The sequence below is a fragment of the Crocuta crocuta genome, unplaced genomic scaffold (assembly GCF_008692635.1).
Source record: "Crocuta crocuta isolate KB4526 unplaced genomic scaffold, BGI_CrCroc_1.0 scaffold1635, whole genome shotgun sequence".
Classification (NCBI taxonomy): Eukaryota; Metazoa; Chordata; class Mammalia; order Carnivora; family Hyaenidae; genus Crocuta; species Crocuta crocuta.
This window is the reverse complement of record NW_027528385.1, coordinates 151,862-170,541: the sequence shown is the minus strand read 5'-3', so window position 1 is coordinate 170,541 and position 18,680 is coordinate 151,862. Positions and strand designations below refer to the sequence as shown.

Sequence of the window (18,680 nt, the reverse complement as noted above, 5' to 3'; positions counted from 1 at the left end):
GGTTCCCCCCCCCCCCCACTCCATTATTCTATAAAATCAACTGATACCAATTTAAAGCAGTTTTAACAATGTGGTCATTCTTAATAACCAAATTTAAAAGAAAACAACTATAAAGCAAGGGGCCATACAACAGAAGATCTAATATGATAGCAACCTTTCTCACAAAGACAAATAAAAAATAGTGTTCTCACAGATTCTGCTCACCTCCGGGGGGAAATTTCATGAGTCCCATAAGAACTGATGTTGTTCAAAGGAGGTAAGAGACTGCAAAGGAGGAAAGATAAGCAAAATGGTCTATCTCAACCCTATCTATGACTAATGAGAAGGGCCTGGAAAGAAATTAAAAGTCTTTCAAAATCCCAGAAATGAGTACAACATACACAAATGCTTTGCAGCAGGTAGTTAGAGACTGTGTTAGGGGCCAGGGTCATTTTTCAAACATGAGGATAACGCTAAAATTCAGAAATTCAGCCAAGGCCTTAGGATGGGGGCTACAACATGAAAAACAATTTTAAGTCTAAGTCATTAATGCGAAAGTGACTTAGAACCAAGACTTTATGGCACTCCATCTGGTGTGCTCCACACCCCCATCTTTTCAGAACTATTCCTTAATAAACTAACATCCCTGGTAAGGTTCTATCAGGGTCGAAACATAACAGAGGATTTTGATACATCTGGTGCAAATGCTAGCTCCACCACTTTCCTATCTCTGGAACAGTTTTACATGTGTACGTTCCTATCTCAACAATTTTATATGTAAGGTTTTTAATGTTTGTTTATTTTGAGAGTGAGAGGGTGTGAGTGAGGGAGAAACAGGAAGGAGAGAGGGAGAGAGAGGATCTAAAGTGGGCTCCGTGCTTACAGCCGAGAGCCCAATGTGGGGCTCTGTCTCACAAACTGTGAGATCATGACCTGAGCAGAAGTCAGAAGCTTAACCAACTGAGCCACCCAGGCGCTCCAACAATTTCCCAGGGTAAATACCTGCCTCTCAGGGCCGGTGCATGCACTCCACACACAACCCTGTGAAAGTGCCTGGCACAGGCTGGTTACAGACAGTCCCTGGCGAGCCTTCCCTTTCTTCTCCACCCGCTGTTCCAACATGAATTTTTGGAAATTACATTTCTTTCAAGGTAGTGGTCAGCAAAAGAGGAGCATCATTTTGCAAACTTATAGTACAGTTCTCCCTCAAGACACTGCAGGGTTTTGTTTTGTAGCATCCCCGGGTCAGGACTCCATGCCTCGGTCTCCACCATGACCCGACTCCATGTACAGCAATGTCACATCCACACAGCCACACAACAGCACGTGAAAGTCCGCTCTGAGCTGTACTGTGCCCATCTGCCAATGGGCTTGCTCAAAGCAGTGTTCACATACTTCCTCTTTCCTTCTACCTCCTCCCTGGCACACAGATCACTGACACAAACCAGATTTTGGCAATCCTCTACAAGTATGGCCTATTTTCTAGTGTCTAACTTAATATTCTGTTTATTCCTTTCTCAGTGTCTAGCAGGTTTACTACAATAACATATGGAAATGAGGCAAAACAGCCATAAGGATGTATTTTCTACAAAGCACTGTAGATTTCTACTCCAAATTCAGTGATCCTTCCTTGCCCACTGCCCTTCCCACTCCCACCACCCCACTGAAAATAATGATGCTTGGGGCACCTGGGTGGCTTAGTCGGTTAAGCGTCCGACTTTCGCTTAGGTCATGATCTCGCGGTTCGTGGATTCGAGCCCCGCGTCGGGCTCTGTGCTGACTGCCAGCTCAGAGCCTGGAGCCTGTTTCAGTCTGTGACTCCCTCTCTCTCTGACCCTCCCCTGCTCACGCTGTCTCTCTCTCTCTCCTAGAAATAAATAAAAAATAAATAAAACCTTTAAAAAAAAAAAAAAAAGAAAATAATGATGCTTGAAGTTGCCTCTTCATCTCGGGGCTCTCATTTCTATATGGATGATGCCTGGAGACTTGGAAAGAGGACCCTTTCACATTGTATTTCCCCCTTTTTTGTTTATCTGAAAGCAGCAGGAAAATAAATGAAAGGGCCCTAAAGCCCCCGTTGATGCTTGTGCAAGTGATATGAGCTGAAGGTTTCATGAAAACATTCCTCATTGCCTAAGGATCTGATGATAAGTTGGTTCCTGTTTATTATACCAGCATGAAAATATTTTGTCCAGAGTATGCATTAGCACACTAACCAGTACAGAACGCATTTCTGCAGAATGGAATTCTTCATTATAAAAAATTTTCCACTACGGTAAATCAACAGCCCAGGCCAATTATGTTATTATCTTTTCTTTCTTTTTTTTTTTTCCCCCCTCTGCATGCTTTCAGGATTCACCTTCAAGGACTTACAGGGACAGCCGGCAAAATAAGCAGCATCAGTCAACCAGGAAATGATTTTAGCACAAAGGATGCAGACAACGACAAATGTATTTGCAAATGTTCACAAATGCTCACAGGAGGTGGGATGGCTTTTCTCTCTTCCTATTTGTTTTGGCAAGGAAGAATTTCATAAGAGCGGGAGGCTGGCTATTTGGACTTCAACCTGTGACTGGCGACAATGGCCACATTTCATAAACAGACTTAACTCGCTAGATATAGGGGGATTTGTTTTCCACTTTTGCAGACTGTTGAGTCTTAAGCAAGAATGTGATGTTGTGCGAGAATTGTCCGCAGGCCAACTGTGTGTCTCTTCAGGACCTCACTCTGGCACCGAGAGGGGACCTCTGATACTCAGCAAGCTCCCCTGAGTTTGTGCTTCTTGAGTAGCAGATGTCAGAGCAATGGCTCAATTTCATATTGCTTTATTGACAAGGTTAAAAATCCGGGGTGGCTCAGTCAGTGAAGGGTTCAGCTATTGGTTTTGGCTCAGGTCAAGATCTCACAGTTCATGAGTTCAAGCCCCACATCAGGCTCTTGAGCTGACTGACAGTGCAGGGCCTGCTTGGGATTCACTCTCTTTCCCCCCTCTCTGCACCTTCCTTCCCTGTGCTGTCTCTCTCAAAAATAAATACTTAAAAAGGTTAAAAATTCAAAACAGCAAGCAAAACAGTGACAAAGATTCATTAACATAGAAATGTCTCCAATTAATAATTCATTGCTCAGACATGGAATTTTCGGTTATCTTTTTTTTTTTAAAAAAAGATTTCATTAACATACAGCAAATACAAACACAAAGAAACTAATTAACCAACCTTTTTTTTGTTCTTTTTGTTTTTGTGCACCATATTAAAATGAATGATTGTCCACTTTAGATTAAGGTGTTTATTCTCATGTTCTTCTTGCTCTCTTTAGTATAAGACTGCTTTAAAAAAAAATTTCATGGGTCAAGTCCCACACTCGGTTCTATGTCTATGCTGACAGTGCAGAGCCTGCTTGAGATTCTTTCTCTCCCTCTCTCTGCCCCTCCTCCACTCCCTCTGTCTCTGTCTCTCTCTCTCAAAATAAATAAACTTAAAAAAAAATTTTTTTAATGGAAACTACATCCATATGAGTAGTCAGAAACATTTAGGAGTTCAACGACAAAAAATCAACTGCTAGAAAATATACTCTTCCGGTTTCTAAAAGCTTAGAAATGGAATGACCGGAAGCAGCTGATTATGACCAAGACAAGAACAAAGTTTGATACGGTAGTTCTTAAAAATACTGAGAGATTTAAATTTTTTGTTTATTTTTTTCTGAGAGAGAGAGAAAGAGAGTGAGAGCAAGCACATGAGCAGGGGAGGGGCGGAGAGAGAGGGAGACACAGAATCTGAAGCAGGCCCCAGGCCCCGAGCTGTCAGCACAGAGACTGACATGGGCCTTGAATACACGAACTGTGAGATCATGACATGAGATGAAGTTGGACGCTTAACTGACTGAGCCACCCAGGCGCCTCGAAAAAATATTTAAAGATTTAAACCAGCAACAAAAATTCTGCCAACAGTACAAACTGAATGTGAAGGGAAACAGGAAGTTGGCAGCGTTTAATGTGTAGAGATCGTAAGTTATATTACCAAAAAAGCCATTCATTACTCACCCAGGAAAGACAAAGGTAAGTGCTGTGGTCAGTGGATTTTACAAATATAAGGTACTATGTCAACAAGGTCTAAGCTTATCATGTGTTTGTGGGTTTTTGTTTTTTTTTAATTTCTGAGAGAGAAAGAGACAGACAGACAGACAGCGTGAGCAGGGGAGGGTCAGAGAGAGAGGGAGACAAAGAATCTGAAACAGCCTCCAGGCTCTGAGCTAGCTGTCAGCACAGAGCCCGACGCGGGGCTCGAACCCATGGGCTGTGAGATCATGACCTGAGCTGAAGTCGAACGCTTAGCAGACTGAGCCACCCAGGCGCCCCTGCACTTCAGTTAAGAATCACTTACAATCAAAAGAAGGGATTTACTTACGGAAATAGTTTGAAACTCAGTAAATTTACCTATCTTTTAAAAAATACTGAAAGAATTAGGACCCATTAAAAAATTCAGTCTTTTAGGTGATATATGCATATGTAGAGACATGATACATACTGACGGTGCAGGTCTTCCCTATTGGCCATAATGATTTCAGCGAGAGGAAGCTACTGTACTGACTGTGTAGAAGCTGCCTGTCCCCCTTATGCTACCATCATCATCCTTTCTGAAGCCAACAAAAAGGGGGGAAAGGGGTGGGTTCAGGGGGACCAAATCTACCGCGTCCTTTCTTCCCATCTGTCATTCCCACACTGAACCCAGCTGTCCGCTCAAGAGGGAGGCGGCTTTCAGACCACCCGTATGTCATGAGCCACTCAAGAGAGTAGGAGAAGTACATTAATAACCAAGGAAACAATGTATTTATTTACTCAAATCAAGATTTAAGGCTGAGAGTGGAAGTGGGAAAGAGACCGGGAGAGGAAACCGCCCAAGAGAGAAAGTGCAGCGGTCCGACTTGTAAGGAGGTCAGGTTCCAACTCACAGTCTGGGCCGCGGGTAAACCGGCCTAACAGTCAGCTAGATTTGTGCACGGACAGCAAATTCCGTAGTTAAGTCAGCCAGGAGGCTCTAGAACAGACAGAGCTATAAATGCAACATTCCTGAATATTTGTGAAGGATTCTGAATAAGACACACACATATGTCTTATCAAATCGACATTAAACCTGAATCAGCTCGACTCATGAGCTGTCACCATCAGGAAAGAATTTAGGCCACTGGACAGAATAACTGATCATCACAGCCTCATGTGTAAATATAATTAATACAATCATTACGGCAAAATATTTTTTACTTAAAGAAACAGAACTTTACAGATACAAGTAAAGTTGTCTGACAAATACATGCCCCTAGGGTCTCCCATGAACTCAGGCTCATTCCCATTATTTATTTAGTTTGCTAGGTATGCAGATGTCAATAACAGTTTAAAAAAATTTTTTTATACTTATTGATTGTAAAAAAATTTTTTAATAGTTTATTGTCAAGCTGGTTTCCATATAACACCCAGTGCTCATCCCCACAAGTGCCCTCCTCCATGCCCATCACCCCCTTCCCCCTCCCCCCCACCCCATCTGCCCTCAGTTTGTTCTTAGCATTCAAGAGTCTCTCCTGGTTTACCTCCCTCCCTCTCACACTAGAATTCCCCTCTGTCTGCCCCTCCCCCCACTTGCACTCTGTCCCTCTCTCAAAATAAAGACATTAAAAAAATTAAAATAAGAAAAGCATGCTGGCGGAGAGGAACTTCAATCAGCCTGGCCCACTAATTCCTGGAACTGGAAAGTAATCCAGTAGAGTCAGCCAACAATTCTTCAGTTTTCTTACATCCTTACTTTCCACTGTACTGCGGTGCTCACCAAATCGGGACCGCGGACCATGTGCCGTGCATGTCTCCGGGTGACTGGCCTTTCCACACAGCACAAGGAGAAAGGAGGAAGACAGCCTGTGAAAACACTGGCCACATGGAACTAGAATTTCACTTGGGTGAGGCTGGAATGTCACACCCGCACCTGTCAGTGCAGCACATTCTATCCTCAAGAATATCTGCATGTGTCTACTTCAAATGCACGAAATGTGACTGGTGGATTAGTGGGGTGTTTCTACTGGTGAGATACACTTAGGGTCACCTGATTCCTAATCCCTTGTGCGCCCTTACTTCCACAGGCTGGTGGTTTGATGCGTGTGGTCCCTCCAACCTGAACGGAATGTACTACCCACAGAGGCAGAACACGAATAAGTTCAGCGGCATTAAGTGGTACTACTGGAAGGGCTCGGGCTACTCGCTCAAGGCCACCGCCATGATGATCCGGCCCGCAGACTTCTGAACGCCCGCACACACCCGAGGAGTGGCAGGCTGCACGATTTTCAGAGACCTGGTCCTGCAGCTCTCACACTGTCGGCTGCGTGCTGTCCCCTCTTCCCCCTCCAGACAGACAGCACACACTCAGTGCACGGGGCCCCTCGCACCTCCTTGCTTAGACCCGCATCGCTCGAGAACCAAAGCACAACCCTGGTTACTGTGACCTGCTGGACCGCCCAAAGGGAAGAGAGAGGGGGGCCTGCGAATTTCAGACTGACAGTTCACAGATGCTGTTGTCACAACCGAGAATGTTGTGTCGAGTTCATCCGTAAATAACTGGAAAACAGAACTCTCAGCTACGCGGCAGAGATAACCTTGGAGCTGCGTCCTTCGAAGTACTGTTTATAGATTCTATAAATATCCATATGTCCCGAGTTCAGCGTCACTACCGTAATTAAAAGAAAGGAAAAAACTTCTCTAAGCCATTAAAATATATTATATATTCAGGGACTTTCTGGGAAGTGCTTATTTGCAGCTTAATATTTGGACAAGGAAAAACACAGCTAACGCGTTTTCGCTCCTCCTCTTACGTGCTTTAAACTTTCATTTTGAAAACAGCATACTTACGTGTGGACAGTACAGTTTTAAGTTAATGTTTGGATATATATTTCAAGTTTAAAAGGTGAAAACCTCCCGGGTCTCTGAAATTAATGGAAATGTTTGTTCTTTCCGTTTATATGAAGATTGTACTATTTTTTTTCTGTCTGGCTGTTAAATATGAAGGTATTTTTAGTAATTAAATATAACTTATTAGATAACTACATTGAACCTCTATGATAATATTTACGACTTTGTAATTTGATTCTGAAACAACTGACTGTGCCTCACAAGGAAAAATTTGATTTTTTTAATGATGAAGATTATACATTTAATTCACTGACAAACAGCTTTTACTATATTTTCCTCGCTATTCTGTTACAGAGGTCTTTTTTTTCCTCTTCTAGTTTGATAAATTTTAGAGAAGTAGGCTACAATTTAGTTTGTGGTTGAGAAAACCTTTCTATTTAAAGCACTTACGAAGCTGTACTTCTCAAGCTAGTTTCACCCCTAAAGTTATTTTGCATTCGTAACATTTTAATAAAAATAATTTCCATTAGTAACATTTTTTTAAATGTCCACCAGCAAACTTCAAAAAAAATAACTGTTTTGGAGTGCAAAACCAAAATCTGACATTTATAGTAGATTCAGACTTTCATAAAAAATTTTGAGAGCACGGATTTAAGGGCTGCAAAACTTTAAACCCCTAGAGTTTTAATTCCATCTGAAGTCTTCATAGTACGATTAACACTAATGTACACTGTGGAATGCTTTATAATTTGGAAGCCATTTCTCACATATTTGCCTTGAAGTTTGCTGCTGCTAGGAAGCGTAGAGCCAAATTTGAAACCAGCATTTACCTCATGTCTTTCTTCACCTTATACTGTTCTACCACTGTTTTTTCTACATTCCGTTTTCTCTTATGTAATTTATTTTACCCTATACGCCCTCACCCCAGCTTCGTTTTAAAATACTCACGTTTGCTACATGTTTTGAGTCAATATGGACTCTAAACTATTCCACTGTTTCACTGGGTTTTACCAACAAATAACCTGAGCGGAGAGCCTACCCATCTTTGAGCAGTTTCTCTTATTACATTTAAGTAGGCTTTAAAAACTCAACAGAGGTACCACAGCTTTGTATCAAGTCAAAAAAATATCTGTTAATAGGATGACAGCTTCACTTCAAAAGAAACCCTAAGTTTCTATGATATCTCAAGGACCACACGGCAGACACTGATGTGGGGAATGACATTACAAGAAAAATCGGCAACCACGTACTTAATTTATACCATGTGCCCATGTAGGCAGGTAAAATGCATTTCAAAGACAAGCCTCACTGTGTTATTCAGTTACGTATATACTCTCTTACGACAGGGAGTAGGGGGGATTTGTGTCTTTACACTTCAATTCCTTACACGGTATTTCAAACAAGAGTCTTGCTGAGAGGAATTTTTTCTCTCCTTAAGAAAATATTTATAAAGTTGAGAGAAAATCCAAACAGTGATCTTAAAAATGAAAACAAAAGCAACCCAACAACCTAGAAAACTAGAGTGATGAGAAGGCAGAGTCCGACCTCTTCTTACATGAGAGTCCCAGGCATGCTCAAACGGCGCACAGCACCAGCCCCAGTCACAGATTAAAATCACCATTTATCTTTTAGGTATTAATCTTCCAAAAGATTAAACTCTGTCACAGACCAATTAACTGTATTTTGCAAATGAGAGCCAACATCTACACAATCCTGCTTCCAATTAAAAGTGAAATTGCCTACTTCTTACTTTATCTTTTAAAAAATTAGAACCTCCATTCAGCCTTTGAAATATTTAAAATTCAGTGAAGTTGCAGTTGCATTTAGGAAAAGCATCAGCACATAAGGACGGTGTCATGTTGTGAGGTGGCCACGACTTTTATACCTGGTTGGTTCTATCTCTACGAGCAGTAACAGCATTATTTTGTAAAACAGTAAGCAATATATCATACCACCTTCCCAAGAACCTAGTCCCTTCTCATTTCTGTTTTTCTCAATCCTGAGGACTTCATAATTAAAGTTCTTTGAGATTTCATTCTTCACAATTTTTTGCAGAATGTTCTCACATTCCCACATTTGTCCTCACAAACAGATTAAAAAAGTGTTAAGTCCTTCATATGAAAACGTGTTTTTCATTGTGAGCATAATTGATCTTGATTTAATAAACATTTGAGTCTGTATTTATGCAAATAATAATTTCCTGAGAATGCCAAATTGTATTTACTGTAATAAAGTAACACCTGACTTACAGGAGCTGCGGGGAAGTAGTTAGAAAGTTCAAACGGCTCCTCGGAAATCCAGTGACCCAGTTCCAAAGACCACAGTACCTACAAGTGACACAATAAGCAGAACATTTATTACAGATTCATTAGGCTCGCAGGGGACAATAAACCACTTTGAAGATGTAGCCAAAACAAAACAAAAAGCCCAGCAGTGACTGTGCGCTCCATAGATCTGAACCAGATGTGTCTTAAACACCAAAGTGTCATCAGAATCTTCATGTTGCATCAATCTTATGAATAATAAACGCTTGTTTAAGGAAAAAGTGTCACGATGATTCGAAATCTGGGTTATTATCCTAGTGTGGCCAAATACTAAACATTACCCCAATAACAAACATATGAATTACTTTTTTAGGAATTCCAAGTTTCCAATTTGAGGAGTCATTATAGGCAATCCTCAGTAAGTATTCCAGGATTTTATTAGTTAAAAAAACAACAACACATTTATTAGGAAAAGATAGGTCATAGGCTTAAATTCAAAAAGCAACCCCTCTTGGCATGTGACTTTGTTTCTAACATGGACTAATATTTTCAGAAGTTCTCCTAGAACATTTGAAAATCCTTCCCAGACTTTAGAAGGATAAAATGTCTCATAAACAGGTTTTCGTTATTAATATTTATTATTGCTATTTGAACCCACATATTTTAAATGATCAAAACAATATTTTTGTTTTTAATTCAACAATGTTCTAGATTCTATAGTTATCTCTACTTGATGACCCAATTCCCTGAAAATATGTTCCTATTTCTATGAACCAACAGAATTTTATAACAAAAATAATCAAACTGAATTACATCCCACATTTTTTATCTGCAATTTTTATTTCTTACATTCAGTGAATCTACTCTTTTTTCTAGAGTTGCTGCATAAAGCTTAAGTTCTTTTTGCCAAATTACTGGGGATGAGGAGGGTGTCTTCCTATGTTCAGACCCATCTATGGGATATTGCTCTTAAATATTTCCTTTTGGTAGAATAAAGCTAGTACTTATCCAACGTGAGTCAGCAATATTTCATTTCCAAGAAAAAGTGAGTATGCTAGTGGAATAAAGATAATGACAAGACACAGAATCTGAATGATAATTCTTAGCACTGGCATGGATCTTACTTTAAACAGCTGCATTTATTGACTCAACAACTGCTTTCCTCAGCTCACTATCTGTTCATCTGTGAACAACTGACTGAGAGCCTACCCTGAATAAGAACCCACGCTAGGTCCTGAAAACACAAACCCTGTCCCAGAGGAGTTCACTCTCTGGCAGGAGGCATGAAGGCAAACCACAAATGGTGGTTTCTCAAAACAGTTCTGTGGGAACCTATAGAAGGAGGCAAACTAACTCAGTCTAGGAGAATCAAGGAAGGGTCCACAGATGAGGAGACATTTTAAATGAGGTCTTCATCAGGCAGAGAGATACAGTGGGAAGGGGAGAGGACATTCATGCATGTAGAGAATGTCACGTGCCAAGGCAGGACTAAAGCCGGTTCTCTTTTTGGCAAAAGGGTGCTTTGGAAGAAGTGGTAAGAAAATAAGAGCTGGTTACATTCCTACAGTAAGGTCTAATAACAGACCCTGCTTCCATCCTGGGTGCACAGGGGCATTTGAATATGCAGGAAGACTGCTGGCTGGGAGAATCCGGAGACAATCCAGAAGAGGCAAGAGAAAGAGCTCTGAGGGTGTTGGGCCCCAGATAACAGGATGGGAATCGAGTATCAACTGGGAAGTATGTCTTCATTAGAGAAAGCAAGTAATGGGCTGTGTTCTCAGAGAATCTGCTCCACCGTCACTTAGATCTGCATGTACACCAGCATTTGGTCAGTTAAGTCTCTGTTTTCCCCTCATTTTTATTGCCTAATCAACATAAAATGTGTGTGTGTGTGTGTAGATATATTGATATCGATATCTATATCTATGTCTTCAGAAGATCAATGAAAGAAGGAATGAGATGAGAAAAATGGTACACTGAAATCATGTTTCTACCTGGCTCTTTAGACATGGCTAAAATGTTGAATTAACACAGCGTTTACCTTACTTTTATCAGTCAGTGTATGGTATCATTTATAGAGACACACTGATATGTGTGTGGTTCCCTGCATATCTGGGATTAGCCCAGGAAATAACATGTAAAAAGTTTCAAGATCAGGGTGCCTGGGTGGCTCAGTTGGTTAGGAATCCGACTTCAGCTCGGGTCATGATCCCACAGTTATGGGTTTGAGCTTCACTTTGGGCTCTGCAGCGACGCTTCAGATTCTATGTTTCCCTCTCTCTCTTTGCCCCTCCCCTGCTTGTTCTCTTGCACTCTTTCTCAAAAATAATAAATAAACATTTAAAAAATTTTCAACATCAGGTCCACTTCAGACATGAGGCAATGTGAAAGGATTAGTATACTGAAAAACATAAAGTACCAGTGAGAGAATCCAAGGAACCAGTCTTAAAAATGCATGTGGCATTTGAGTTCAAATGTAGTCCACATTAAAATGTCAACTGAATTTAACCTCTTGGAGAAAATTTATGTTCTCTGAGTTTGTCTCCTTCTAAATGTCACGTACACAAAACCAGAAGGCATCTACAGTAGAATTTTGGTAAGTGAATTAATTTATGTAGGCATCCCAGGATTAATATTGAACACAGATAGCAGAAAACACTAAGTTAATTGCAATGAAATCAGGATTATAGTGCAAGCTTTTTCTTTCAGTTCTTTCATTAGCCAAACACATCTTCACCTTAGTAGAATGCTCAATATTAGGAAATTACTCTGCAAGATCACAGTTAAGGGTGTAAGTGAACTAAAAGGTGAACCCAACATTATTTCTCATCGTATGTGAGATAGAATAAAAATAATTGAGAAGCTAACCTAAAGTAAGAAATTGGGTTGCATAAACATAGAGGATTAAATTCCATGTTTAAAGCCCTTAAAACGAGGGCCAAATTATTTCAACATCACTGTGAATGAATATAACATTTTTGACATTTTAGAACTGTCATTCATAAAACTTGAGCCCTGTTAGTGAATTTAAATAGGAAATGCTTTCTTGCTTTATTATTAGATTAATAGCTACTGATGAGACAACCTTCCACAACGGAGGTGTGACCATGCAGATCATTCCATACCAGGCAAAACACAAATGGTCTTCTCTCCTTTTATATAAATCTCATCATTCTATTTGGACCATACAAGCGAGCAGAGCTACAGTGAACCTGAGCTGGGAAATGGCACCAATACTGAGAGCAAGTCAATCAGAGTATCATTTATAAGGAAGACAATGAGGCTGACTCATGGGTAAGACACAGCAAAATAGCACATCTTTACCTTCACCACCTCCCAATAGTCAACGTAAAAGGATGGAATTAAAAATAGAGAAGAGTCCACAGCAGATAAAACAGGGTGATATTTTGGGAGTTGCAGAGCAGATACATAAATGACAAATCACTGAGAAGGACAAACAAGTTCGGACCTAAGTGTCCAGAGAAGGAGGAAGCTCTAAATTTCCTCCACAGATTCCCCAGAAGGTAAAGAAACGGTGGTAGTGGATACATCTAAAACTGAGGCATAGAACACGGTAAAAAGGAGAAATCTCCTACTCCCTAGCCCACCCCCCACAGGAACAAGACAAAAGTAAAGCCAGACAGGTTGTTCTGACAGCAGTAGTGGAAAGCTCTTGGGAAAACCTCTCCAGCCCTCCGCCAAGGCTACCAGCACAGACCCTACAGGTAGGATGTCAGGACACCAGCCATTCTTTTCTGGGCACCCTGATCAACCCAGGAAACCCAGGGAAGAAAGACACAAACACCAATGCTCGAACCTCAAACACCTCCATTCACATCAAATCTGTGATCTGGAACTCAGGCAGGCAGAGTTCCAATCAGCTTTTCAGTGCCTCATAACTGAACATGACTTTATACCCATTTGTTAAAATCCTCTAGCTTGGAAACATGGGCAAACCAAATAAGAATGGAATTCCTGGGATCACAGATGGAAGTCCCCAGACAACAGCAGCTCTATACATGAGGGAGAACCAGGCTCAAGGGGAAGAGGACAAAGGGGTTCATAGGTGGTGTTCTAAGAATAATACATGAGATTGGAAGATAAGCTGATGCATAGATAGATTTGAGAGAAATATAGTGCTTTTAGAAATTTTTGCAGAGAGTTGGTGACAGGTACATAGAAAGCTAAGCAATCAAAATAACTGTCAATGATTAGCTCAGGAAAACCAACAAACAAAAATTACCAGAAATGAATCATAGTACATTACATGGCTCAATTCAAATAGCGTCATATACTCATTCATGTGTGTGTGTGTGGCGCGTGCACGAATGTGTGTTTATATGAATAATAAAATGTTAAACAAAAATCATAACCATACTGAGTACACTGGGATCAGAAGAATGGGTAATACTAAAAGACAGCTTATACAGTCATAATATGATCTTCCACAGAAGGAAGTCAATGTCTCAAAGTAAATTAAAAAAAAAAAAAGGCAAGAAAAGCATTTAATTTAGAGATATGTAGGCAAAATGTCAGAAGGATAATTTGGGAGTGAAAATCCAGGCTAGGAAACAGGCAGTGCCATTTTTTTTTTATTATAAAGCCTCATAAATTATACTTGACTTTTAAAAACACTTAGTTTGGATCACTCTAGCCTTATAGTACAGAGAGTTCTCATTTAACTACCACCTAGATTCCTCTATTGTGTGATCATCCAACTTAACTTTGCTCTTCTCTTTCAAAAGTGCTTTTGCAACTAGAACCAGCTTGTGGCTATCTACAAAAAAATAATCTTGCTGAGCCTGTAACTGGAACTGAGTTGAATCTATACATCAAAATAGGGAGAACCAAAGAGAAAGACAAATACCATCTGATTTCATTTATATATGGAATCTAAAAATCAAAACAAACAAACAAAACAGAAACAGACTCCTGAATACAGAGAACAATCTAGTGGTTTGCCAGGGGGAGGGGAGTCAGGGGATGGGGAAACTAGGAGAAGGCGGGTAGAAGGTACCAATTTCCTGTTCTAAAATAAGTAAGACACTGGATACAATGTACAGCATAGGGAATGACAGTATGTAATGACTTTGTATAGTGAGGGGGACGGCGGCTAGGTTTATCATGGTGATCACTTCCTAAAGTGCAGAAATGTTGAAACACCCTGTTGTATTCCTGAAACAAATGTAACACTGTATGTCTGCTATACTTCAAGAAATAAAATGGTGAGGGGAGAACCAACCTACGGCTTAAAAAGTATACATTTTCAGGGCACCTGGGTGGCTCAGTTGGTAAAGCTTCCACCTCTTGCTTTCAGCTCAGGTCATGATCTCAAGGTTTGTGAGACTGAGTCCCGTGTCAGGCTCTGCACTGGCAGCAAAGAGCCTGCTTCGGAATCTCCCTCTCTGCCTCTCCCCTGCTCACCTGTGCACAGCACACTCTCCCTTTCTCTTTAAAAATAAACAGTTTTTAAAAAACTTATCAATTTTCCCAATTCACGAACATAGTATCTCTCTTTATTTAGGTCTTCTTTGATTTCTTTCAGAGTGTTTTGTGGTTTTCAGCACACAGACCCTGCAAATATTTTGTCAGGATTTAAATATTTTAATTTCTGTGGATGCTAACATAAATTGCATTTTATGTTTTTAATGTTTGCTTATTTTTTAGAGACAGAAAGACAGAGAGCAAGAGAGAGAGGGGCAGACAGAGAGAGGGAGACACAAGAATTCAGAGCTGCTCCAGGCTCTGAGCAGTTAGCATAGAGTCCAATGTGGGGCTTGAACCCATGAACTGTGAGATCATGACCTGAGCCAAAGCCAGACGCTTAACTGACCGAGCCATGTAGATGCCCCATAAATTGCATTAAAAAATTCAGAATTCCAGTTCTTTATTGCCAGCACACAACTAAATTTTGTATACTGACCTTGCACTCTATACCCCTGCAGAACTCACTAGTTGTGGGAGCTTTTCTGTCGATTTGTTTTCTATGTAGCCAATCATGTCTTCTGTGAATAAACAGTTGTATTTACTGCTTTCCCCATCTGTGCATACTTTTTTAGTTCCATTATTGCACTAAGACCCCCCAATACAGTGCAGAAGAGAAACTGACAGCAGTACAATTACCTGAATTCCTTTGTGAGGTAGATTTGATTTGTTAAAAAACAAAACAGGAAAACATAAACCCAAAGTGTTTCTGGGCATAAATGAGTGTATCTATGTAAGGAAAGTACAATGCATCTTTGTTTTTAAATTTAAAGAGCTAATACTGTCATCTAGTACTGGTGCTGGCTAGCAGTCGTGGTGCTTTTACTAACCACTTCAACTCCCTAATCTCCAAAGAATAGTTAGAAAATTCAGTGACTACAAGTACTATAGTAAATGTCACTTTTGTTTTTAAGTTTATTGATTTATTTTGAGAGAGAGACAGAGGGAAGACATCCAGGGGAGAGGCAGAGAGAGGGAGAGACAGAATCCCAAGCAGTATTTATTCTATTAGCACAGATCCTGATGTGGCGCTTGAACTCATGAACTGTGAGATCATGACCTGAGCTGAGATCAAGAGGTAGACACTTAACCATGCAACAGCTCCTAAATGTTACTTTCTAAACCAGAACCAAACTAATTTCTCTTAACATTCACCTGATAATTTATTAATATTTTCTTACTTGCATAAGGAATTTGTTCTGCTAAGAAAAAAAATTAATTTATTCAAAAACCATTTAGTAAGCAAAACCACTAAACAAGGGGCCCTTAATTAGTAACTTCTCAAAAATAATTTTAAAGAGAGGAAAAACAATGTAGAATTATTTCAATGTACAGGTGATGAGAGAAGTTTGGGAGAGAGAGAAAAGTGGCATGAAATAGTGATTTTGGGTTGAGCTTGAAAAAATTAGTTAACTCTAAATGGTAATGATTGACTGCAAGTATGAAAATTATAACTGCAATAGAAAGCTGAGTTAACTCACTTAAAAGTATTACTGACTGTGTTGAAAATACTGATCAACATTCATAATTTTTTATTGTAGCTGTTAATATTAAATGTATTTCAGGTTCATAAATAAATGCCTAATCAGTCATTGTTTTTGGGCCTGTCCCTAAAGCTTACTACCTACCGTATTTAATTGTCAAATTCAAATGCAGTTGTAGCACTAACCATGCTTGCAAGAACATAGCAGGTATGGACAAAGAGGGGCCTTACTTATGGGAAAAATCAACAATATTCTTTGTATATAAATTACTGCATATTGTTGAACACATCCATTGATTAATTTATATTCAAATCTGACAGTCAGAAACATGCCTCAGATTTAACCTGTGGGAATCTAGTTACTTTCTGATAGTTCATACTCTAATCACTGAGAAGAAACTGGGGTTGTCTGTTATCAATCTCTGCCCTACTCATTCTTGCACCCACCAACTGTGGGAGAAAATACAGTTGTAAAAGTTTATGGAGGTATAGAAACATATTTAGCATTTGCAAATCTCTTCTTCCTTAAAAATTTTATGTTTGTTTTTGAGAGAGAGAGAGAGAGAGAGACACAGAGAGAGAGAGAGAACATGAGTGGGAGAGGAGAAGAGAGAGAGGGAGACACAGAATCTGAAGCAGGCTCTGAGCTGTCAGCACAGAGCCTAACCTGGGGCTCCACCTCATGAACCATGAGATCATGACCTGAGTGGAAGTTGGACGCTTAACCAACTGAGGCACCCAGGAGGCCTTCAAATCTCTTCTTTCTTATTGAAGAGGAACAAAAGTAATGAGTACTAATCTTTTGCTCTTTTAAGCTAACAAGAAAACAATACAAATCAAATCACAAATATTTTTCTCATCAGGGTTTATGGATTCTTTGTCTCAGTTATGAGTAATTAATTTGCTCAAACAACAACATCTTAAGAGAATGTGCTACTATGTATATTGTTTTGACTTTTCCTAGAGGGAGAATAATATTTGTGTTTTTTCCACAACCACACAATATAATATACTAACACTGCAGAATCCTGGCAACCGGGTTAAACAAATCTCCATCTCTCTGCAGCCCTGTGACAAAAGGCAAGTTAGTTAACCTTTCTGTCACATGAAAACATTATCCATCATTGTTAAGTTACAAATGTATCCATGTAGCTAATGAAATAGTTGGGGCAACAAAGTTATTTCTAGGTTAAACATCAGGATTAAAAAGCTGGGGTTATCAGTGGTATAATTTTTAGCAAACTAATAGGGCATATAGGGTGCTTATGTCCCAAACACTTGGGAGCCAGAAAACAGAGGAGGTATGCTCTTCCAAAAAGACCAACTTGACCTGGCAAAGTTTCAAGGCAATAATATTTGTTCCAAAATAAGCCATTCCTCTGTATTACCAAATCTTTTAACATCAAGAAATGCTTTACATGATTCCATAAAGTTATTTTAAAATATAAACCTATTCTGCAGATGTAATGCCTCCCTCAATGAGGCAATTTTCCGTATATGATGTTTAAAAATCAAGTTTCCATTCTCATAATACACAATTAGCCATTTTAAAGTGTACATTTTATGTAATGTACATTTTATGTAATGCCACATTCAGTGGCATTTAGTATATTCACTTCTTTCTCATTTCTAAATAATCATTCCGGGAGTACACCCATACCCACCCAGTAATCACCCTGCATGCCCCAATCCACTTCACCCCGTGGTGACTACTCACCAGCTGGACGTCTCTGCGGATTTGTCTGTTCCGCGTAGGACGTATGAGAGGAATCAGACATTATGTGACCTTCTGTGTCTGGCTTCTTTCACTTAGCATAATGTTTTCAAGGTCAAGTTATGATTTGAATGAAGGCCAATGACAGGTATCAAAAATGCTTGTTTAATGATGGTAACTGACATGTATTGAGTACTTACTGAGTACTTTATTTCAGTGAACTTTCAATTATTTTACAGATAAGGAAACTGAGGCTTCAAGAGTATAACTGCCTTACTGGTCACACAGCCAGTGAGTGGTAAGGCTAACATTAAAACTTATTCTCTTATCCATTAATCTTTCAAAAACATACAGTGGTGTCTAGCCGCAGGATAAAGCTATTCAAGTGTAAAGCAGTAGAAGATACAAATATTCTCTAGGCTACCTCTAGAAGTAGATGCCGAAAGATTATGGACTAGGAACTGAGGAAAGCCTTAATTCAGATGCAAAACTCACCATCTTCAATCATTGTGACTATAAGCAGCTCACTAAACTGTTCAAGTCTCCGTGTCCACAAAGAATTATTGTACCAACAGACCAGCTGAGGGACTCTAAGCCTCCTGGCGGAGCCTCTCTCCTTACATTTTCTGTCTGGAAGCAGCCCCATCTCCGTCCTCCAGAAACGGCCAGCTGGTCTCTAGAATCTTCTAATTCAGCACATGGTCCTAGGGCCAGCAATCTGCACATCACCTGGGAGCTGGTAGCCAGCTTAGGACCCAGACCTACTGAACCAGAATCTGCATTTAATAAGATCCCCAGAGGGTTCGTCTGTTATTAAGTGTTTAAAAAGCACTGCTCTGACTGTCTCAAAAAAAAAAAAAAAAAAAAAAA

At 39.9% G+C, this 18,680-nt stretch overlaps 2 protein-coding genes across 3 annotated transcripts in view; one reads left to right on the top strand and one right to left on the bottom strand.

Moving 5' to 3' along the window:
• Positions 1–7,061, top strand: part of ANGPT2 (angiopoietin 2) — a 58,417-nt gene extending 51,356 nt beyond the window's left edge. For both annotated transcript variants that reach the window (XM_077754239.1, XM_077754238.1), the window contains exons 8-9: positions 2,332–2,462; positions 6,103–7,061. In XM_077754239.1, the coding sequence (XP_077610365.1) occupies positions 2,332–2,462; positions 6,103–6,263 (292 nt within the window). In that variant the 3' untranslated portion in view covers positions 6,264–7,061. The remainder of the gene's footprint in view (positions 1–2,331; positions 2,463–6,102) is intronic.
• Positions 1–18,680, bottom strand: part of MCPH1 (microcephalin 1) — a 266,985-nt gene that overhangs the window by 132,536 nt on the left and 115,769 nt on the right. Inside the window, exon 16 of the mRNA XM_077754243.1 lies at positions 9,115–9,192. Within this exon, the coding sequence (XP_077610369.1) occupies positions 9,115–9,192 (78 nt within the window). The remainder of the gene's footprint in view (positions 1–9,114; positions 9,193–18,680) is intronic.